General features: G+C 54.6%; 1 protein-coding gene across 3 annotated transcripts in view; it reads left to right on the top strand.

The window, feature by feature from the left end:
- Window positions 1-13041, top strand: part of LRFN5 (leucine rich repeat and fibronectin type III domain containing 5) — a 47440-nt gene extending 34399 nt beyond the window's left edge. For 2 of the 3 annotated variants that reach the window (XM_065062991.1, XM_065062992.1), the window contains exons 2-3: window positions 3432-4839; window positions 5441-6952. In XM_065062991.1, the coding sequence (XP_064919063.1) occupies window positions 3452-4839; window positions 5441-6365 (2313 nt within the window). In that variant the 5' untranslated portion in view covers window positions 3432-3451 and the 3' untranslated portion in view covers window positions 6366-6952. Of the gene's footprint in view, window positions 1-3431; window positions 4840-5440; window positions 6953-12620 lie in introns of those variants that run through there. The other variant, XM_065062993.1, reaches the window with a different exon arrangement.
- Window positions 13042-22790: the final 9749 nt, after the last annotated feature.

Here is a 22790-nt window from a genome sequence, read left to right on the forward strand (position 1 = left end):
TCCCTGGTTCTGGCCGGTGGTCCTGGCCCATGGTCCTTGTACCTGGTCCTTGTCCCTGGTCCTGGCCCATGGTCCTTGTCCCTGCTCCTGGCCCGTGGTCCTGGCCTGCGGTCCTTGTCCCTGGTCCTGGCCTGTGGTCCTTCTCCCTGGCCCTGGCCGGTGGTCCTGGCCTGTTGTCCTTGTCCCTGGCCCTGGCCAGTGGTCCTTGTCCATGGTTCTTGTCCATGCTCCTTGTCTCTGGTCCTGGCCGGTGGTCCTGGCCCGTGGTCCTTGTCCATGGTCCTTGTCCCTGGTCCTGGCCGGTGGTCCTGTCCCGTGGTCCTTGTCCCTGGTCCTGGCCAGTGGTCCTTGTCTGTAGTCCTTGTCTGTGGTCCTTGTCCCTGGTCCTGGCCGGTGGTCCTGGCCCGTGGTCCTTGTCCCTGGCCCTAGCCGGTGGTCCTTGTCCGTGGTCCTGGCCGGTGGTCTTTGTCCCTGGCCCTGGCCAGTGGTCCTTGTCTGTGGTCCTTGTCCGTGGTCCTGGCCGGTGGTCCTGGCCCGTGCAGCAGCTGGGCTGCCGGCAAAGCCCCCGGGAAAGCTCTTGGTGAGGTTCTGTCATCTGGGTGTTTATGTTTTCTCAGGTGCTTTGTTTCCCATTCAGCAGAACACTCAGGCGTGTTTACAAACCATTGACCTTTGTGAAATTGAAACTCCTTGTTCTCTGCTTAAGTACTTTTAGCAGCTTGTGTGCTATATATCACAGCATCTTCATTTATATGCACCCATTTTAGCACGGCTGCAGGATGCCTTTGGTGACTGGTGCCAGCCATTTCTCCATCCTTCATCCTCAGCAGGTGCATATCATCTCCTCCTAGACTATTTTTTTTCTCCCACCATGAAATTGCATTTGCAAAGACCTTGAAAATCACAGCTTCTGCCGAGGCCTGAAGGGGTAGGAAGGCACTCAATAGCTTCTGTCATGACCTTAGTGATGACAGATTATGTCTGATCCAGGCACCGTATCAGCAGCTGGCTCTGAGCAGCTCCTGGTGTGTGTGTTGGGTTTCCCCGGCACGTGGACTTTGTGTAGCACCTCCCATCTGAACAGAATCAGATGCAGTGGAAATCATTTGCTAATTAATTACTGTCTCCTGGATCCCGCTGCTTCCGTGTGTTATGTAATTCACAGTATGCAAATGACCCTTTGTAGCTTAGACACTTCGGCAGATGCTGCACTAAGCACCATAAAACCCATTGCTCCCAAAGAAGACAGGGGCAAAAAACCCTGGCAAGCCACACCTCTGGAAAAGAAGCAATCACAGCCTGGTGTACATGACATTTAATTCCCGTGTCCCATGGATCAATTCCAGGCAGAAATTTCAAATTCATTAACTCTTTACATGACCTCAGTTTGTTACTAGAACTGGTGGTGGTAGTTTATTGTCACAGCCCACTGCCAGACAGGGGCCTGTGGGGTGTTCAGGTGGTGCTGAGCAGGGGGCTCTGGTGTGGCTGTGCCCGTGGGGTCACTCCAGCTGTGCCCCGCACAGTGCAGGTTGCTCCAGCTGTGCTGTGCATGGGCTGGGGTCACTCCAGCTGTGCCCCATGTGGGCTGGGGTTGCTCCAGCTGTGCCCTGCGTGTCCTGGGGTCACCCCAGCTGTGCCCTGTGTGGACTGGGGTCACACCAGCTGTGCCCTGTGTGGCCTGGGGTCACTCCAGCTGTGCCCCCATGTGGGCTGGGGTCGCTCCAGCTGTGCCCTGCGTGGCCTGGGGTCACTCCAGCTGTGTCCCATGCGGGCTGGGGTCACTCCAGCTGTGCCCTGTGTGGACTGGGGTCACGCCAGCTGTGCCATGCGTGGCCTGGGGTCATGCCAGCTGTGCCCTGCATGGGCTGGGGTCACTCCAGATATGCTCAAGGGCTTTGGGATGGCTCCCAGCACTCCCATGATAGCCCATGCCTGCAGTGCCATACCCAGTCAAAGACCTCATTTTTGTTGTTTTACTCCAATGTGAACTTAAGAGCTGGAATCAGTAGTCATGAAAACCCATAGTCTCCAGAAGGATTAGAAAAAACATAAATTGAAAAGCAGGGTTTAGAGGCTGATATTTTCATTCAACCTTTTTGCAACTTTATGTTGGCTCCTCTTACTTTGCATGGCACTGCGGATGGATTACGGACAGACTGGGCAGCAGGAGGAGTCATTATTCTCACGTTATACGTCTTTAAATATCCATGACAATTCAAGACTCCTGCTTATGGCTATCTGTGAAGCTTTATTTTGTTTTAGGTGAGCTTCATTAGTACATTTCTGGGACGATAATGTGTGTGAGTAATCTGATCTGTACACATATAGTTCTATCAGTCCCAAAGGGAGCCGAGTGCTTCATTTCCGATGCCGAGTCCCACTGGGGTCCGTGGCTGCACAAGTTCCCTCAGACACGAAGGTGCTTCTCAGCTGGACTGTGCCCCCACCCACCCTCCCGCTCCATGGAGGACCATCCACCGACCCACCCGCTCGCCGCCCGCACCAGGGGACCAGACACGGGGCTGCGCAGGAGCAGGCGCTGTGGCTCTCGTGGTGTAGTCACTGATGGATGATTTAATTTAGCTGGTGTGGGCACTGCTGTTCTCATCCTTGTTTCCATCCTCTGTGAGGATCCCGATCTGGCGATGTAAGAGATAAGGCTAATTGAACTGTCAGGCTTTGGGGGGGAAGAGTGCATGTAGCGCTGCTGGCTGCGGCAGCCGGGAAAACAGAGATGATCTAAAATTAGCCCGTGTTCCATTTTTATTTAGATCCCTGTTTTTGTGGGGGCTTTTCCTGTTTGGTGTTGTGGGTTTTTTTATTTGCATTTTTTGTCTTTGAGTGACATAAAATTAGCTCCTTCTGAGTTTATTCTGAGAATAGCATTAAGAGCTTAAATGTTAAGTGGAGATGGCTGTAAACCCATTGAATTGCCATGATTTAGAGGTCGCTGAGAGTTTTAGCTTAGCAATTAAAGCACACGGGAAACATCCCTCATTTTTGGTATGTAAATGGCACGATGGCAAAGTGACTTGAGAGCCGAGGTCGGGAGCATGTCTGGGAGCTGGTGCCCGCGTGCTGCTCGGCAGGATGTGCTCTGGCAGCAGGGGCCCGAAAGCCAACGCTGACCCCGTGTGCGGAGACACCAGCTGCTCCCAAATTGCTTTGTCGTTTGTATTAAGTGTCTGGGTGTCTGTGTATGTCTGTGTGTGCAATCTTATGTATCTCTCCATTTTTCTTCTGTACGGGAGTACAGGAGCTCTTATGTCAGGATGTGGAGAATGATCAAGACATCAGGTAACAAGATGAGGATGACACATTGTTGCCTGAACCTCAGTTTCATTATCTAACCACACGCAGTTTTTCTTTGCTTAATGTGGGATTTACTTATCTTGCAGAGACTAACACACATTTGCTCTCACTTACAGGCTCTTGATCCGGATCTACAATGGAAAAACTGCTTTTGTTTCTGCTGTTCATTGGCATAGCGGTGAGAGCTCAGATCTGCCCCAAGCGCTGCGTCTGTCAAATTTTGTCTCCGAACCTTGCCACCCTTTGTGCCAAGAAAGGGCTCTTGTTTGTTCCTCCCAACATCGACAGGAGGACCGTGGAGTTGCGGCTGGCAGACAACTTTGTTACAAACATTAAAAGGAAAGACTTTGCCAACATGACCAGCCTGGTGGACCTGACGCTGTCCAGGAATACAATCAGTTTTATTACACCTCATGCATTTGCCGACCTGCGCAATTTGCGGGCTTTGCATTTGAACAGCAACCGATTGACTAAGATCACCAATGACATGTTCAGTGGACTCTCCAATCTTCACCACTTGATACTTAACAACAACCAGCTGACTTTAATTTCTTCCACAGCTTTTGATGATGTTTTAGCTCTCGAGGAATTGGATTTGTCTTACAACAATCTGGAAACCATCCCCTGGGATGCAGTGGAGAAGATGGTCAGTTTGCACACTCTCAGTCTGGACCACAACATGATTGACCATATTCCCAAGGGGACCTTCTCCCACCTCCACAAGATGACCAGGTTGGACGTCACGTCTAACAAACTGCAGAAGCTACCGCCTGATCCTCTCTTCCAGCGAGCTCAGGTACTGGCAACCTCAGGAATTATCAGCCCCTCGACCTTCGCGTTGAGCTTTGGTGGGAACCCTTTGCATTGCAACTGTGAGCTTTTGTGGCTGCGGCGCCTCTCGAGGGAGGACGACCTGGAGACCTGCGCCTCTCCCACGCTGCTGTCGGGCCGGTACTTCTGGTCCATCCCCGAGGAGGAGTTCCTGTGCGAGCCGCCCCTCATCACCCGGCACACCCACGAGCTGCGGGTGCTGGAGGGGCAGCGGGCAGCCCTGCGCTGCAAGGCCCGCGGGGACCCCGAGCCGGCGATTCATTGGATTTCACCTGAGGGCAAACTGATTTCAAATGCGACGAGGTCGGTGGTGTACGACAACGGGACGCTCGACATCCTTATAACGACGGTGAAGGACACGGGCTCCTTCACCTGCATTGCTTCCAATCCGGCAGGGGAGGCCACGCAGACGGTGGACCTGCACATAATCAAACTCCCCCACTTGCTGAACAGCACGAACCACATCCACGAGCCTGACCCCGGCTCCTCGGACATCTCCACTTCCACCAAGTCGGGCTCCAACGCGAGCAGTAGCAACGGGGATACTAAAGTCAGCCAGGATAAGAAGGTGGTTGTCGCGGAAGCAACATCCTCTACCGTTCTGCTGAAATTCAATTTTCAGAGGAATATACCTGGGATCCGTATGTTCCAAATCCAGTACAACGGTACTTACGATGACTCCCTTGTTTACAGGTAAGGCTGCCCATCCCGGCCGTGCGGGCTCTGCCGTGCTGCCCGGCCCCGCAGCCCCGCGCACAGCCCTGCCCCGCAGCAGCGCCGGGAGCCTCGGGAACGCTCCTGCACTTTTCTGCTCACAAATAAAGAAATTAGGTTGAGTGATGTTATTTTTAGATAATCCAAATGGACCTCTAATCCTCTGAACTAATCTGATTGGCAGGAAGGTTGTAAAGTTAGATGAGTTAAATGGATCTGAGCACTCCCAGCTTTGTGAAAACACAGAGTAAAGGTGTTGGTTAAACATGCTCCTCTCAGCACTTCTGGCATGTCCGTGCTGGCGTGCAGAGGTGCTGTGCTGCCTCTGTCACAGCTATCACGCTGTTGTAAACTCTCTTTGCTTGGTAGTTTCCTTTAGGCTTTGACGCGGTTGCTCTCACAGGATGCCCTGCCATTCGGGGCGTCAGGTGTCGGCTGCTGCGCCCCGAGGCAGAGCAGGCGCTGCGGGCACGGCGAGCAGCCCTGCGGGGCGGCACAGCGGGGACCCCAGCCCTGGCGGTGCTCACCGCGGTGGCTGCGGCTCTGCCGGGGTCACTCACACTCCTTTCCTTCTCCCCAGAATGATACCTCCCACAAGCAAAACCTTTCTGGTCAACAACCTAGCCGCTGGGACTGTGTACGACCTGTGCGTCCTGGCCATCTATGACGATGGGATCACCTCGCTGACGGCCACCAGGGTGGTGGGCTGCACGCAGTTCACCACCGAGCAGGACTATGTGCGCTGCCACTTCATGCAGTCCCAGTTCCTGGGCGGGACCATGATTATCATAATTGGTGGGATCATCGTGGCCTCCGTGCTCGTGTTCATCATCATCCTCATGATCCGCTACAAGGTGTGTAACAACAACGGGCAGCAGAAGGCCACCAAGGTCAGCAACGTGTACTCGCAGACGAACGGGTCGCAGAGCCAGGGCTGCAGCGGGGTGCTGTCGCAGTCGGTGTCCAAACAGGCTGTGGGGCACGAGGAGAGTGTCCAGTGCTGCAAGGCTGCCAGCGACGGCGCGACGCAGCCGCCGGAGAGCGGCCCCAGCCAGGACTCGGCCACCTCTACCTCCGCTTTGCCTCCCACCTGGACTTCCAGCGCTTCTGCGCCCCAGAAGCAGAAGCGAAAGCCGGGGCCAAAGCCAAGCAGCGAGCTGCAGAGCGAAGCTGTCAGCAGCATCGAGTCCCAGAACACTAACAGAAATAACTCCACTGCCCTGCAGTTAGCTAACCGTCCCCCCGACTCTCTCGCAGGGACCCCCACGTACAAAAGAGCACAATCAAAGCCAAGTAAGTTCCTCACTTTGCCGGCCGACGCGTCCCGAGCCAAGCGCCGGCTGTCCCTGGGCGGCGAGCTGCTGGAGTCCCGGGCCGCGGGCGGACTGCGCTCCAAGCGGAGCATGTCCATGAACGGGATGCTGGTCCGCTCAGACAGCTCTGGTGTGGATAGCGGAAAAGCAACTTTCTCCAGTTCTGAGTGGATATTGGAAAGCACTGTGTGACCTTTTCTTTTCTTTTATTTTCTTTTTTAATTTTAGTTTTTATTTTGATGACAAACAAATCACCAAACGTTGTGTGAAACTCCCTCTCCTGGGGAACTGGATTTGGAAGTCCACTGTTGTCTCGCTGATTAATGGCTTGTTCATGCGGGGTTCTGTATAAGCCACCCAGTGCACATAGGGTTTTATTTAGTTTTCATTTGATTTTATTTAATATCAAAACCGAAGGCAACATTCAGAGATTTAAAAAAAAAAATTTAAAAAAGGAAAAACAAGATAAAGGGGTGAAAAGAGCATGAAACAGCACCAGTGCCTTCCCTGCTCTAGGACTGGCTTCCTGGTTCTGCACTAGCAGAAAACAAAAGAGAGAGTTTTCACAGAAAAAGCCTTTTATAAAGGAAATTAAATTTCCTCCAAACTAACGAATAACCACTTCTGGATCAATCAGTAAAATGCTATTTTTAAAAATGGTCAGACTATATATTTCTTTTCCGTGACAATGGTGTTGCCTTTGTTTTTAGGCAGATCCTGTACAGAAACAACAACGCGGTGTTGTTATGTTGTGTAAAATAAAATATTCACTCCGTACACCAGCCAGCCTCGCGGTGACTGCCCGGGGCCCGCGGGTGCCACCTGGTGGGTCCCACCACGGGGGCGAGGAGGAGGAGGAGGAGGAAGGTGCTGGGATGGAGGGTCCCTCTGCTCCTGCCAGGGTCTGCCTGGCTGGGGCTGGTGCTGGCGGGCCCAGGCAGTGCCCGGTGTGCTGGGTCCGCAGCGCGGGTGCATGGCGGTGTGACCCGCGGGCCAGGGGAGCCTGCGGCTGATGTGGGAGCAGCCCCGCGCCCCAGCCACAGCGAGGGCATCGGTGCAGCCTGCAGAGCTCCCTGGCAGCAGCACGTGCCCTGGTCGAGCTCCAGGTGCAGTAAACGTGCCCTGGTCGAGCTCTGGGCACAGCGCTGGCACCTTGGGGTGCAGGGGTGTGAGCCCAGCGGGGCAGCGAGCGGGGCCAGCAGGTCTACCCCTGGTACAGAGCTGTAGCAACTCTTGGTGAGTGGTATGACAATGCCATCTCCTTTCCTAGGCCTTTTGGGCATATTTTCTGTGAACTCTATGGTTTGTTCCAGTTCTCTTTAATCCCCATGCACAGTGAAGGGACTGGAAGATGGTCTCATCTTTAACCTGCTGTTTGATTGTGGTGCCTTGTGGGACAGAATAATTTCAGAATAATGTATGGATGTAACACACAGCAATAGGCAATAGCAATTGAAAACCCCATGTGAGGATGGCAGACGTGCTTCTGCTGCTCTACGTATTCTAAAAAAAAGTCTACAATTAATATTAATTAAACTTATACAGTCATCATGTTTAAATGAGACAGTTAAACTTTGCAATGTTAGTGCATTCTCAGGTGCCAAATAATAGGTTTGATATGGGCTTTGTGGCCATTAGAGTGATAGAATAGTTAATTTTCACACTCTATGTGCTTGTACTTGAGGGCAGTGTAACCCAAGCAGATACCTGAGGATGCTCTAAGCAGGGCAGCCGGCTGGCCTGAGAGCAGTCGTGGCAGGAATGTCCCGTGGCAGGAATGTCCTATTGCAGGAATGTCCCATGGCAGGAATGTCCTGTGGCAGGAGCATCTCATGGCAGGAATGTCCCATGGCAGGAATGTCCCATGGCAGGAATGTCCTGTGGCAGGAGCATCTCATGGCAGGAATGTCCCATGGCAGGAATGTCCTGTGGCAGGAGCATCTCATGGCAGGAATGTCCCATGGCAGGAATGTCCCATGGCAGGAATGTCCCGTGGCAGGAGCATCTCATGGCAGGAATGTCCCATGGCAGGAATGTCCCATGGCAGGAATGTCCCGTGGCAGGAGCATCCCGTGGCAGCCGCATCCCTGGCAGCCTCATCCCTGGCAGCCCTGTGTCTCTGCCTCTGGGGGGACATGCACGAGGTGACCCTGTTGCTCTCGGCCACCCTGGGTCACTCTCAGCGGTTTTACTGCCTGTTGTGGAAAAGCAGAGTCTGGGTCAAGGTGGCGTGAAGGACACAAAAACAAGAGGGTCTCTCTTTTTTAAGAAGTCCTTTTACTTCCCTTGAGAAACGCAGAGACCAAAAGGAAATGAAGCCTCAGAATACCTTCCTGCTGGAAAAGTTAAAAACAATTCCCTCAGATGTGTCTGCTAGTCCTCGTTCCTCCCGGCGGCTGTCTGCGCAGGAGGCAGCTGTTGGAGCGGCGCAGCCCAGGGGCCGCGCTGTCCGGGCGGTGCCAGGCGTGGGACACGGCCGCGAGTGCGCGGCGAGGAGCTGGGAGCTGCGCGCGCCACCTTCCCGCTGCGCTGGGTGTGGAGGTTGCTCTAAAGGTGTTCGTTTTAATTGTGCGTTTTAAAAACAGCCAATGAAAAAGCTTTCTATGTTGTCTAAAATTGGACGTAAATGTGTCTAATGTTTCGTGGAAGTGCTAAAATATTAACAACTTTGGGGGATTTAGGGAGTTTTATTTTTATATTTTTAATTTTTTACTCAAAGGAATCATTTTCTAAACACCGAAGCTGAGTGTTCTGTCCACAGCGCATCTGTATAAGCAGCTTAGAAGGACCATATGTTGCTGCGTTTGATTTAATGCTCTGCTAATAACGTAGAACAGTTAAACCGGGGTATCGGAGGGCTCGTCTCGTGCAGCGTTCTCCCTTGGGCAGAGGGGAACGTCCCTTGGGCACGAAACCTGCCATTTCCACTGCAGTAACTGCAGCAGGACCCTGCATTTCATCCAGGCCCGATTCAGTCAAAGTGTGGGAAGCCTTGTGAAGGAGGAAATTCTCTGTCCTTTCTGTTCTGCAAAACCAGAGGTTGCCAACAGTTGGAAGCAGAAAGTGCTGCAGTGCTCCTTGATCAGAATAACGCTGGTGTGTTTGTGTTCGGAGTGCAATACTGCGATGTTTTCTGGTGCTTCCGAAACGAAATGTGGGTTCAACAAGCGCGAGCAGTGTCCCGTGTGGGCGGTGGGTGCCGGGGCACAGGGCAGTGCCGGGGTGCCGGGGGTGCGACGTGTCCGGTGCTGGCCGGGCTCTGCCGCCCTGGCTGCACCCCCTGCTCCTTGAGGGGATGCTCCAAAACAGATTAACCGAGCTTTTAGCCATGAGATGGTGTCTGTTTTCACAAGCACTGGAAGAGGAGAAACTACTGCACAAATTTGTTTACTCTTATTAAAATTGCTGGCACACGCTTCCTCTCACACCTTTTCCTCATCCTTTACTCTGAGTGTACGTGTTGTGTTAAAGAGGGCTGGTACAAACAATATCTGGATAGAGAAGCAAGGGCTTTGTTGGGTGAAAAATTTTTGTGTTAGTTGTTTTCTGTGCTGCCTTTCCACTTGTTTTCTGGGCATGTTCTATACAGCGAATATATGGTACTGCTCTGCTCTGGGTGCCAATGTGGGTTATTTCTGCCAGTGTGTTCCCATGTGTTGGCCCAGCAGTCCCCGCTGCCTGCACTGCTGTGGGCGCTGCCTGCACTACTATGGGTGCTGCCTGCACTGCTGTGGGTGCTGCCTGCACCGCTGTGGGTGCTGCCTACACTACTATGGGTGCTGCCTGCACTGCTGTGGGTGCTGCCTGCACTACTATGGGTGCTGCCTGCACTGCTGTGGGCACTGTCTGCACTACTATGGGTGCTGCCTGCACTGCTGTGGGCACTGTCTGCACTACTATGGGTGCTGCCTGCACTGCTGTGGGCACTGTCTGCACTACTATGGGTGCTGCCTGCACTGCTGTGGGTGCTGCCTGCACTACTATGGGTGCTGCCTGCATTGCTGTGGGCGCTGCCTGCACTGCTGTGGGTGCTGCCTGCGCCACAGTGGGTGCTGCCTGCACTGCTGTGGGTGCTCCTGCCGCGGTGCTGCCCCAGGTCTGGCTTGTCCCTGCCGGCGGCAGAGCTATGGAGGCTGGACGCTTGCTGCCAGCAGCACGGGACACTCCTGCCTCCCGGCACCACGAGAGCCCGGCTGGTTGCTGCTTTGGCACTGCACAATGCGTCTCCCAGTAACTCCCTGTGCGCCTGGCGCTGGACATCATGCGCTGGCGCAGTGACACTGAGCTGTGCCAGCCGACAGTCCTGCCACAGCCGGTGCTCGCTGTGTGCCCTCGAGAAAGTGCAGTGTAGCCATTCCTGTGCTGCTGCGAAACTGTACCCAGAGCCATCAGGGCCCCTGCACACAGAGGCGCTGCGATGCTTCCTCCAGTAATTGATTCAGCCAGCAGAAATAATGGCCACAGCTGCTATCACTCACTATCGCTTCTCTCGTATTAATTGAGAGGAGCTGCAGTCTCGAGGTGCCGCTCGCAGAGCGGCAACATCTGTCAGCGTTGCAATGGCTCAGGAACATTTACTGTCCTGTTCTAGGGTGCTGCTTGCAACCAGGGATGTGCTGTTGCTCTCCTCAAGCAGCAATAACAACAGCCATGAAATCACACCTTGCTTTTTCCTGATAATATAGTAATCCTAATGTTGGTCAAAGTTCTGGTTTAAAAGAAGCAAACCATGGCAAAGTTAATAGGTCCTGCTTACAGAAAACATGTCTCCCGTCGGACACCTGCTGGGGGGCCGGTTGGCACCAGCCCACCCTGTGCGGGCAGCAGTCGTGCCTTCCCTTCCATGACCGTCCGGTTAAATCAGCTCTGTCAATAAGAAAACGTGCCCTGTTCCGGCTCGGTTTGAACGCGGCTGCGGTCTTGCTTTCACAGCAGTGCAGATGTCCACGAGACAAGAGTGTTAGTGGGGCTGAAGGGGTGTGGGTTAAAGCACCGACACCCCGGCATCAGTAATACCAGACCAATAAAAGGCAAGTCCTACTGGTCTTGCTGACTGTAGACTTTTAGTGTAATTGATTTATTCACAGGAGCTGGGTGCGAAGGCTGCTGCTGCAGAAAGGAGGAAGCTTAGCTTGCAAGGAAGGAAACTAAAAAGGGAAAACAGCAAACGTAGCACGTTGCTGGCTGCAGAGACCCACCTTGGAAGCTTTGTATGGAATGAACAGAATAAGCTCCTGTTTTGTTGTGCTGGTACAAGCACAAGCTGGTACAAGAACCTCAGGTTCTTTCGAGCACTGCACTTTTGAAAGTTGCCTTTTATAAACGTGAAAGTCAAGAACGAGCCGTTGCGCCTGGCTGGGTGCTGAGCTGGTTTTCCTCCTGACTGCCAGTTTTGCACATAAGTACCAGATTGCTTCTCCGGAGCACCCACTGTGGTTTGCGTGTGAGCCACGCAGTCTCTGCAGGGGAAATTTCCACTGGGAGAGGGCAATGAGAACCAGTAAGAGCTGTGGCCCGGCCGGCGGTGGCCCGGCAGCACCCACCTGCCCGGCCTGCTGCGGTGGGACCGGCAGACGTGAGCCCAGGCTTGGCACAGCCAGTGTGTGGGCAGCCGGAGCTGCGACCCGCAGCAAACCAGGGATGAATTTAAACATGGTGTCTAGTTCACATTTACATACCACAACTGCACCTTTGCCATTCCCTCAGGTAAGTGGAGCCGCACCGGGGTGGCAGCGAGCGCCAGGCGCGGTGGGACCACGGCGAGGCGGTGCAGCTGTCCCCAGGCTGTGTGCTGTGCCGTGATCGATGGAAACTGTGTGGGACCTTGGGGCAGCACAGTTAAACATCTGCACGTTCTCTCTGCAGTGATTTTCTCTTGCATGTAAACCTCACCAAGGCAAGTGCTGGATTCGCGCCCACCCACGGCTCCGTCCTGGTGTTTCAGTTCTGTGCAAACCTCTGAAACTATGCAAAGGGTTCAAGTCCCTGCCATGGAAAAAGGCTTGGCCTCAGTGAGGGCAGGAGGAAATCTAGAAACTGGAAAACTCTCTGATTCTGGAACAATGAGCCTTACTGCTTCCGTTTTGGGGATTTGGGAGTTTTTTGTTAGTTTGCTTTTCCCGTCAGCAGCAGTGCCGCTGTGCCAGCTCTTCCAGCCGGTGGGGCTGGCTGGCGGCTCACCAGCCACAGGCTGGGATGCTGGGTGCCATTGACTCTTCCTCCCCTTGGCTGTGCCCCGGCTCGGTCCCCACAGTGCTGGTGTGGGGGTTGGACGCAGGTTCTGCCGCGGGCGACTCCCGGTGCTGCCAGCACGGTGCCGGGCTCAGGCGGGTCCTGCCCAGCACCTCCCAGTGCCGCCGGCCCCGCGGCAGCGCGGCTCCGGCCGCGGGGAAGGCTCGGATCCCTCTCCTTCTCCCCTCACTGTCGCTGTTTTGTCTCTTTGCACAGAAGCTGGGGCTGATCCACAGGACGCCTGCCCACCTCCGCTCCCCGAAAACGTTGCCACCGACGTTCTTACTCGGCAGAAAACAATACGATTCCAACTCACCGAAGAGTAATGTGTTGCACCACGCTCAATCTGCCGAAACCTTTACTTGAAGCTGCAGCCAAAGCCGAGAGGCCATCGAGGTTGGCTGTGTGGGATGAACTTTCTTCCCCCGTTCACAGATTGCCCATGTCCCATCTGCCACATTAAGTCTAAATACCTGTTTTTCTGGTGTCCAAGGTTTTTATAAAACTAAAAATTATGGTGAAAAATCTGGTGGCAAAAGCTGCAGTCCCAAGTCATGTTAAATGTCGCCAGTGGTGAGTTCACGAACTGTAAACATGGTAGCTTATATCACCTGAACAAATAAATGTTTTCCTATGACGGCGTGGGCATGTTGGTTGATCCGAAGGGTTTTCCCGGTGCAGGTGTCTGTGCATGGGGCTGCTTCCCTGTGCCGGTGTGCTCTGTGTGCCCGGCAGGGACGGCGGGTCACACGTGTCCCTGCAGCGTGGGCGGGCAGCGGCCCGGGGCTCTATGCAGCGAGCGGCAGCGAGTCCTGCCCGGCACAGCCCCAGCCCTGCGCAACTGGCTGGCTCAGGCACCAGTGCCGCAGCAAAGCCACTGACATTGGCCCTTGGTGCCGGGCAAGGGCATGGGCTTGGAGCGGAGAGGGGGCACCTGACCACCCCTGCCCGCTCTGGGGAAAGCCCTGGGGCTCCAGCACCACTGGCCCTGCTAAACCCCCTCCTGGGGTCAGGCTGCCCCTCGCGGCGCTGGGCAGGGAACCTGCAACGTGGTGGGTGACAGCACCGCGGGGTCCTGCAGCCCGGTGTGCCGGGAGAGCACCGAGCACTGGTGTGCCGCCAGCTCCTGTGCCGTGTCAGTCCATCATGGGACAGCATGGGGCAGGGGACAGTGGGGACTAGCCGGGGCTGCAGCTGTAGTGGGGACCAGCTGGGGCTGCAGCCATCCCATGAGGGGACAGTGGGGACCAGCCGGGGCTGCAGCGTCCCGTGGCTGCACCAGCCCCTCCGGCCATGCTGCCAGCCCAGCCAGACAGCGGGTCCCCCCGCCGTGCCTCGCTTCTCAAACAGGACCAAGGGGTTTTTGGTTTTTTTTCTTTTCTTTGTTGTCAAGTATCCCATATGGCTCACAGATATAATGATAGCTTCTACAAAAACCACAGGGAATCAACCAGCTTTGATATAATTTCTGAAGAACAGATTACAGCCAATATAAGTATCTATTGTTGATGGGACTGGCTTCACACGGGCTGTGTGGAGGGCAGGAGATGGCGCTGCCCAGCCCCGTGGTCCCCGCGGGTGACGGAGCTCAGCCCTGGTCTGCCCATGCGGCAGACACTCCAGCGTCTCCCCGGGACAAGGCACCCGTGCAAGGAGAGTCTGGGCTGTGCCAGGAGCCTCACCCTTTGCGTTCCCTCTTGCACCTTCTCCTGTGATGGCTGCAGCGCTGGAGGCTGCACAGTGCACAGTGGCAGCCGGGGCTCACCCGGGGTCGGCGATGGGGACCCCAAGCTCGCCGGTGGGGCCCGGCACCCAGGGGCTCGTGCATGAGCAGAAAACTTGGTGCTGGTCCTGCCCCACAGACCCTGGGGATAAACAGTCTGTGCTTCATCCGGTGCACAGGAATGCCAGGCCAAACGGAGTCTTCAGTGGGAAAAAGGGATTTAGATCAGGAGTTGGACTCATCGCTCTTATTCTCACAAAGCGTGATTGGGGATCTTTGTGGTGCTGCACATAGCCTAGATTTTATATGGATTATAATAACAGCACATATTGCTCTTACCTTTCTTTACTGTGCAGTGTAATTTGGGTTTGAATTCTGGACGGGATGAGCCCAAAACAAACAACTTTTCAATAAAACATTTAGTGGAAATCGAGTCCACAAACTCATTACCTCCCCTATTGCAGACTGCAGTTACTTCCTTGGAGAAACTGCAGGACAACTGACCTTCCTCAGAGCAAGCGGATGAACCTTGGTCTGCAAAACTGCCGGGCAGAGCGACTCCGTGGCTCGGAAGTGGGAGTTACAAGGAGAACTGAGAGGCTGCATCTTCCTTTTGACAACCCGCATTAGGCTGTGCAGTTGCTGAAACCCTTATTAAACCAGCAAGCTCCGAACTCTTGCTGCACAGACCGCATCAGCTCTCGGGATTTCATTTCACATTAATATCATGTTATTACCCTCATTCAACGGCTCCAATTTCAAGCTTTCATGCACATAGCAGAGCTCCTTTTCCCTTGCCGATTCCTTTCTATATCTTTTTAATTAATTGTCAAGGCAAGTTCCACCTGTCAGCTCAGTGTTAGTTAGAAATCCAGCTTCCACCGTGTCAAGGTTTGCTAAGTTGTGTCAAGTTTTTGGAGAAGCCCCTGGAAGGTGTGTGGAGCAAACACGGGAGCAGGCACCTTCCCCGCGGCTCCGCCTGCGTCACCGTGGGCGTGGGGTCGGGGGGCAGCTCAGGGCGCCGGTGTCTGGGACCCGCACAGGCGGGCTGTGGGTGCCCCTCCACTCCCACCAGCCGGGATGCACCGGGAGCTCTGAGGACTAAACTTTAATCTTTGGATTGTGGGCCACGTTCTAAGTTACCACACATTTTGCAGAAATTTTGTTCCATAAGTTATCTTGTATAGACAAGATCTGAGGTGACTGGTTCAGTGTTGGCACAAGCCATTGGATGACGTTTGTCAAACAGGCTCCTTAAAGAGACCTTCTCTGGCTACCAGATGGTAAAAAATGTGTGAGATAAGGAGGACGTCAACACGCTACTGCCCTTTGCCTTGGTGCAGACGTTTCACTGTTGATTAATGACATGGCAACCCCTTCTTCCAATTATACTGGGAATAATATAGTCCTTTGGAATTATTTCAGGTTGCAATAGCCACCGCCGCATCTGTGCTCACGCTTCTGAATGGCAGTAATTATACAGCTCTTAAACATTCATTCTTTTCTAAGTGGTCTAATATTCATCTTCATTATTTAGGAGTATTCATCCCTAAAAAATTGTCTGACCTTTAAAGTCCTAAAACCCAACTGAATTTTAAAATATGTGAGTCTGTGTCTGAGCCGATGTCCTGTCACTGTCTCAGAGGACAAACCTGGTGGCAGCGGGTAATTCACCGCTGGGACCAAACCCTTCCTGTGAGAGAGAAGCAGGTTTTTGTGTATGGGCAGCTTGTGCCTGGCCGTGGGACGGGTGGCAGGACCGCGTGTCCTGTCCAGCCTTGCCAGCCACCGACCCAGCGCCGGGGGCTGGACAGGGGGACAAACCCGCATCCCCGGGGCAGCACATGGGGAGGAAAACCCGTGGGACCTCTGGCCGTGGAGGGACAAAGCCCTGAGCACCTGGTCTGAGCCCAGCGGGTGGCCTTGGCCAAAGGTCACGGTTACACTGGTTTGGGTCACTTCACTGCCGAGTTTACTCCCCAGGGAACAGCCGAGCCCTGGACAAGGTGGCACATCGCCCTGCGCTGGCTCCACCGATGGGACAGGAGGTGACAGGAGCACTTTCAGAGGAGGGGACAGCTTGGACCAATGGGACAGGAGGTAACAGGAACACCTGCAGAGGAGGGGACAGCTCGGACCGATGGGAATGGCCGATCCCACTGCTTCCACCGCTTTGTCCACACGAGATATTTCAACCTTTTGGCTTGCAGTTGTGCATTTTTCTTGAATGGGCAAGTATAGCACTAACAATTTCGTCACATCAGCTTGTTGTTGTGTTTGGCAATGACACCTCTTGGTAGTTCTTCGTGGTGAGCAGCCTGCATCCACAACTTACTCAAGAGGTGAGTCAAGGTGGATGTGATTTTCAGGTAAGCCAGTGTACCTTCCTGTGCTGTACATCAGCCCTGATGCATCCAGGGCTTCTTCTACAGGACCTTTCGGAAGGGTTGTTTTAGGCCCAAGGACAGCAGAAGTCTTTGCCAGCAGAAGCACGATGGCCACACGGGGCACGGGGCTGGCGTGGGGCCAGGAGCCTCTCCTGGGCTGGCACAGCCTGCGGGAATTTCTTGGAAGTCCTTCCCTCTCCTTCCTGCCCAGGTCCTGCCCCGGTCCGGTGCGAGTTGGGGTCTCGGCAGTAAAGCGAATGCAGCATCGCCAGCAGCACCCGCAGCCACGGGGCTCGTCCCGCCCGCTGCTTTCGCCTTTTGTGGACAGAAGGGAGGGCAGGGGAGTGCTGCATGTTACAGCACTGACAGCCAGCTCTCCGAGGACACTGCCACCCGTTCAGTCACCCCCCGCCTCGGCGTGTCTCTCACTGTCCTGGTTAATTCAGTCTCCAGGAGAAGTGGGTGCCCCTTTCTACTCCGCCTGCTCCCCTGCCGTGACAGAGTCTGCAGCCCTGGTGGATCTTGCAGAGAAGGTGACACCCCTCCCAGAGAAGGTGACCCCCCTCCGAGGGAAGGTGACCCCCCTCCCAGAGGAGGTGACATCCCTCCCAGGGAAGGTGACCCCCCTGCCAGGCAGGCAGGGGCTGCTGGCTCACCCATTGCGCAGGGAGCACATGCTCCACTGAAGGTATCTCCAGAATCCCAAATGTGCACTTGCTTTTCCTCCCTGGGTTTCATGCAGACGGTGCCATATCCGGGGCCAGGAAGCCCAGCACCAGCCAACGAGCCGTGCCTGTTGCAGCTGAGAGATGGGGTGACAGAAGCCAGCTGTCCCACCACCAGCCTGCAGACCAGCCCACGGAACCAGGTGTAAAAGTGCCCCAGCTGGGGCTGGGGAGGGAAACGGGGAGGAGGGGCTGTTCCCAGTTGTCTCTGTTTCATTGTCTCTGTGACACTGGGCCAGGACCAGCCCTGGAATTAACCTGCAGAGGCTTCCCAGCAGCAGCTGAATGGACACAAGAGAAGTTTTTCTGCTTTGCTGGGATGAGAAGGCAAGTTATGAAAAGGAAGAGGTGGGCAGTTGGTCCCTTGGGGCGGGTGGTGAGGGGGCGTCTCAGTGCTGGGGGTTGTGTCCTGGCCAGGGGTTCCCTGGCACGTTGGTGGCTCCCTGTGCCACCCAGCTCAGCAAGCTGAGCCCGTCCCGGAGCTGCCTGGTGCAGGGCTGGGAGCTCTGACAAAGGTGTGTTCAAAAGCTGCTCTGCTGCCAGTAGCTTAAGTTTTCCATGCATCAGTTCATGAAACTTCTGGATTTTGGGGTGTTGATAGATTCTGGAAAGCTGCAGATCCATGGCAGTGTGGTTTCTTGCAGAGGCACTGAGGATCCTGGCTCTGTTAAGTGGCTGTTTCGGGTGCTTCGCAGAAAAACTGTTAAACTGTTGTGCAGGAAAGGCAGTCCTGTCTGTGCTTTTCTTTCAGACTGGGTGGGCTCAGTTCCCGTTTGATGGGATGGTGTAAGGCTGTTGAGCTTCTGTTTCTGGATGGTACTGAGCTCTGGAGTGCAGGGCTCCTGATGCCCAGCGCTTTCCCCAGCCAGGCAAACAGCCTGCTGGGGTTTTGTCTCCTTGGCTGTAGAAAAGGGGGTGAGGCACTGGTCTTCTGTGTCTTTTTGTTGTGTTGTGTGTCACTTTCTTTGTTTGCAGTTTTGTTTGGTTTCATTTTCTCTGGCTGCCGTGCGCTGGCGGGGGGCTGCCGGCGCTGGGGGGGGGCTGCCGGCGCTGGGGGGGGCTCTGCCGTGCGCTGGGGGGGCTCTGCAGGCGCTGGGGGGGCTGCAGGCGCTGTGGGGGCTCTGCCGTGCGCTGCGGGGGCTGCAGGCACTGGGCTGGGTGAGCAGGGCCCAGCCCATCTCTGGGTCTGGCCTGGGGATCAGCTCGTGTGCCAGCCCACGGCTCCTCCGCAGCGCTCTGCCCCGGGCCGCACGTCGGGGTGCGCAGCGCTCTGTGCCCCCGGCGTGCTTCCCCCGAGCCCTGCAGCCCACACAGCCCTTTAGGGAAAAGACTTATCCCCTGAGCTACATCGTTTGTGCAGTTCACCGAAACCAGAGAAAATTGAAAATCAAATATGCTTCCAGCGTTTTTTCAGGTTGAAACCAGTTGTAACAGTTAGGTGGAAGGCAAACACTTAAGAGAACCCTTATTTTGTAACTACATTAAAAAAAGTTCTTGAAGTAAAAAAGAAGTTGTAGGTTTCTGAGAAAGCTCCTTTCTTTATAAAGCCTACCTGTGGCTTGGGTTGCCCTGACGGCTCCCGCACAGCAGCTGTTCAGTCCACACGAAGCAGCGGGGGGAACGTGTGCTGACCCCCCCCGGGTGCTCCCAGCCTGTGCCCGAGCGCTCCGCAGTGCCCGGGAACCCCCTGAAGTCACTGAACAGTGGTGTATCTGACCCCACAGCAAGTCCTCTCTGGTGAATAATCCTGCTGTAAAGGACAATGTGAAGACCACTGTTTTAGAATGTGCTGTGTTGTAGTTCCTGTTGCTTGTGCTCCATAAACTTTTGTCTGTAACCATGTTGAATAACAATGCTGCATTTTAAACAGGGCTGAAATATATTTGTGTATTTTTGTTGATGTGGATAAATGTAGTGCACAAGTATCTCTCCTGTCCCTATTAGTCCCTGACATTAAATGAACAAATAACTAGTCTAGCTTATATGCGAAGATGCGGGTTATACTTCAAAGTGATACAGCAGGGTACATATTGCAAATAACACTTTTGACAGGCTGCAATAAACTGAACTTTAAAAATCCCTGCAATATAGAGAAGCTGGAACTGTGTCTGTTTCTCCCTTGGAAACAGAGGCAGTGTTATTAATCATGCGCTGACAGCTCCGAGGGGAGCAGGTCCAGCTCTGGGGTGCGAGCGCCCGCTGCCTGTGTTCCCAACGCACCGGTGTGCTGCCCTTCCCGGCACAGCTGAGAACTACACGTTGCTGAGCACTTTAGATGTGGCAAACGGAACTGACTAATAATGACAGGGTAAATGCAGCATTTCGAGGAGAAGCAGACCATGCTGTACCAGCAGAGGCACGTCACTGGGTCCCAGTTCTGAAACTGGGACTTTGGTTTCTGGTGCATGAGAGGTTGTCAGGGGGCTGCGTGGAGACACCTGCTCCTGTTCATTGGCGCTGAGCGCGGTGTTGGGATCTGCTGGGGTGCACAGCCTCAGAGGACGTGCCCATGGCGCGATGACAATTAACATCGGCTCTGTGCATGCTGTTCCTAAGGTCAAGTCTGGCTTGGATAGCACAGAGGAGGGTACCAGACAGGCAGTGTCTCAGAGGGACCTCCCAGTCCATCTCTGGTTGCTGCTGGTGGCAAAGGCTGTTTGTGTTGCTGTATCTCGTGGCAGATCATCAGTCCCTTTCCAGCCCCAGCTGCTCAGGATCTGGAATGTAGATGCTAAAATAAGGTCTAAACCGTGATGCAGGTGAAGAGCGGAGGCTTTTCTTGTGCAGTAAGGGCACGCTGGTTCTGCTGGGAAGCACCGGTGTGATGTGTCCTGGCAGGTCTGGAGGGAACGGTGCTGCCTGGTGCAGCCGGTGGGCTCTGCTCGCCTTGTGTGACAGCTCCTGACGTTAAACTGCTTCCAATACCTGTTTACATTCAAAGTTACCACATCAATGCAGCTACAGCTTAATTGTTCTTCCTGGATTAACAAAATCATGTGACCTTTCGAAACTTAGATAAAAGTATATTTATTCCATTCTTGGGTCTAAAATACAAATCTGTATATTACAAACACTAGTGCACCCTTCAGCTGGGCCTCCCAGACAAGCATGCTTTTCTGCTTACGAGCTGATGACTGGACAAGCATGGGTGCGCATGGTGCTGGTGTACGGGGAGGGTGTGTGACCCGGGAGGAGCGTGTGGTGATGTGGATCATCTCTCCAGCTCTGAGATGGCATTTCTGTGGCTCCTTGGGACCGGAGTCCCGGGTGCTGGGTGAGCACGGTGAGGGCTGGTCAGTCAGTGCACAGGAACCGCTCCGCACTGAGCTCCCGACTGCTCTTTGTTGCTGGGAGACCCTCGGCTGTTGGAAGCCAGAGAAAAGCCAGCATTGATCCCACCTCCATGTTTTGGTGGAGGTTTTATTTGATTTTCATTTTGGTAGCCCTTGTGCCTCCTGTCAGACAGATGGGCACTACCGTGCTGCGGCTTTCTGCAGAAGAGGTGTGTGTGTGGACATCTCCTCTGTGAGGGTGCGGTGACTGGCTGGGGTTCATGTGGACACACTGATGCTCAGATTTCCTCTGCCCACACAGCAGCGAACCCCGGCCTGCTGAGCGGGGCAGACACAGGCGGGTCCCCTTGCTCTGCTGGCGGCCCCGGCACACTCCATGCACCTTATGCACTTGCGCTGGGTTAGTTGCACACTTTGTTGTGCTCTCATCTTTCTGTGTTTGCTCCATGAAAACCCATCCAGCTGCTGAATATTTTCTTCCTTCACCCCTGTAAATAAACAACAGTAGAAGCTGCTGTTGCGTGGTGGCATCTGGAGTTTACGAAATGTTCTGTCCTCTGAGCATTTGCAGGGTGCCGAGCAAACCCTGCAGCTCTCGCCCTTCGCGGAGGTGTGAGTTCAGAGCTGGGACAGCCTTTCCTCTTGCACCCCTGCCAGGAAGGGCTCGTGCGGCATCTTGCCAGCCATGGGCTGTGCTGGGGTCATCAGAGCGCAGTATCGGTGACACCGAGCAGGAGATAATGTCACGATAAATGCCACGCTGGGAAGTGAAGCCACAGGGGCAGACCCTGGGGAGGTGGCAGGAAAGGCTCTGGTCGCTCACCCATCCCCTCGGCAGAGCAGAGCAGGATGGTGCAGCAGAGACTTGCAGAAGGTGCAGAGGGCTGTGTGTGCATGTTTAGATAAAGGGTTCTCCATCTTTTCCTTGTTCCTTCTGACTGTGTCTTGCTGCTGTAACACAACTTGTTCTAGACACCATTCACCTTCAGAACAGAAACGAAATGCCAGCTTTGAAGCCTTTCAGAACACAGTTCCCCCTATTCTGTTTTGCTTTTTTAGCCAATACCTGGTGCAATTCACAGATTAACTGGTTTCCTACCATGGCATTAGGTACTTCGCTTGGTGACCCGTGTTGACCGACGTCAAGCAGAGGAGGGTTGCGCACAGCCCGGCTGCACCGGCAGCAGGTGCAGGGGGCACAGGGTGTGCGGGTGGGGATCAGCCACTCGCCCCCGGCACACGTAACCCTCTGGCAGCCCGAGCTCGCAGCCTGCAGAGGCAGCGCCAGAGGGGCAGAGCTATTTCTGTGTCTCGCCCGCCTGTCGTGACGGCGCCGATGCCGGTGCGGAAGGAGCGTTTGCGCGGCTCAGCCCACGCAGAGGTATTTTCGTGCCGGAGGAATGTGTGGGTTTTGTTGCCACCGCATTCCTGGAGTGCCGACAGGCACGGCTGGCAAAACACAGCCCTCTGCTCACAGGGTGAAGCTTTGTCTGGGGTTTGCCATCCCGGCTCTGCAAGACCTGGTTTGCAGTGCTTGCGGATGCTCAGCCGATGCTCTGGCTGCGTGCGGGAGCTGGTGTCCCAGCTTGATCCCCGGTGCTGAGTGGGCAAGGTTGGCTGGAGATGGACACTTCTGCATCCTGACCCCAGATGTGTGACCTCCACCCAACCCAGAGCTGACCTGAGCAGGAACAGGCACAAAACCCTCGGCTGTGCGCCAGACCAGTCTCAAATCACACTAGCAATCCCTTTTGAAGGAATGTATGGAAAGTGGGAGTTCAGCTGCGAAGAGAATGGTGGTTTGCTCTTCAGAAGACAAAAGTACACAAGTAAGCACTTACAGAGCAGTAAAACAAGAGACCCCACTACCCGATGATCCTGTTAGTAGAGCACGCACAGGGTATGCACTACCCCTGGTTAAAAAGGTGTTCCTTGGTCTGTTTCACTGTTCCACCTACAGCATGTCGCCTTGGGCTGCTTTGGAGGATGTGACAGTGACTACAAGTGTAAGGAAATAATCACAGGAAACATTACAGAGACTGGATATGAGTCTTGGGGCCCCTTTTTGAACATAGTTAAACTGTGCTGGCAGTGAGGTGGGTGCCCGTGGTGCTGTTGAACTGGGGGGAATGACCACGGTCACCCTGTTAGTGGCTTCCAGCTCACGTGCCCTCTCCAGGCTGAGGGGTCTGGGGTTTACCCCTCCAGACCAGACAGCGGGTTTTCCTGCGTGACAGAGCCGGGCTGTGCAGGTGCTG

The sequence above is a fragment of the Columba livia genome, chromosome 5, assembly GCF_036013475.1.
Source record: "Columba livia isolate bColLiv1 breed racing homer chromosome 5, bColLiv1.pat.W.v2, whole genome shotgun sequence".
NCBI lineage: Eukaryota > Metazoa > Chordata > Aves > Columbiformes > Columbidae > Columba > Columba livia.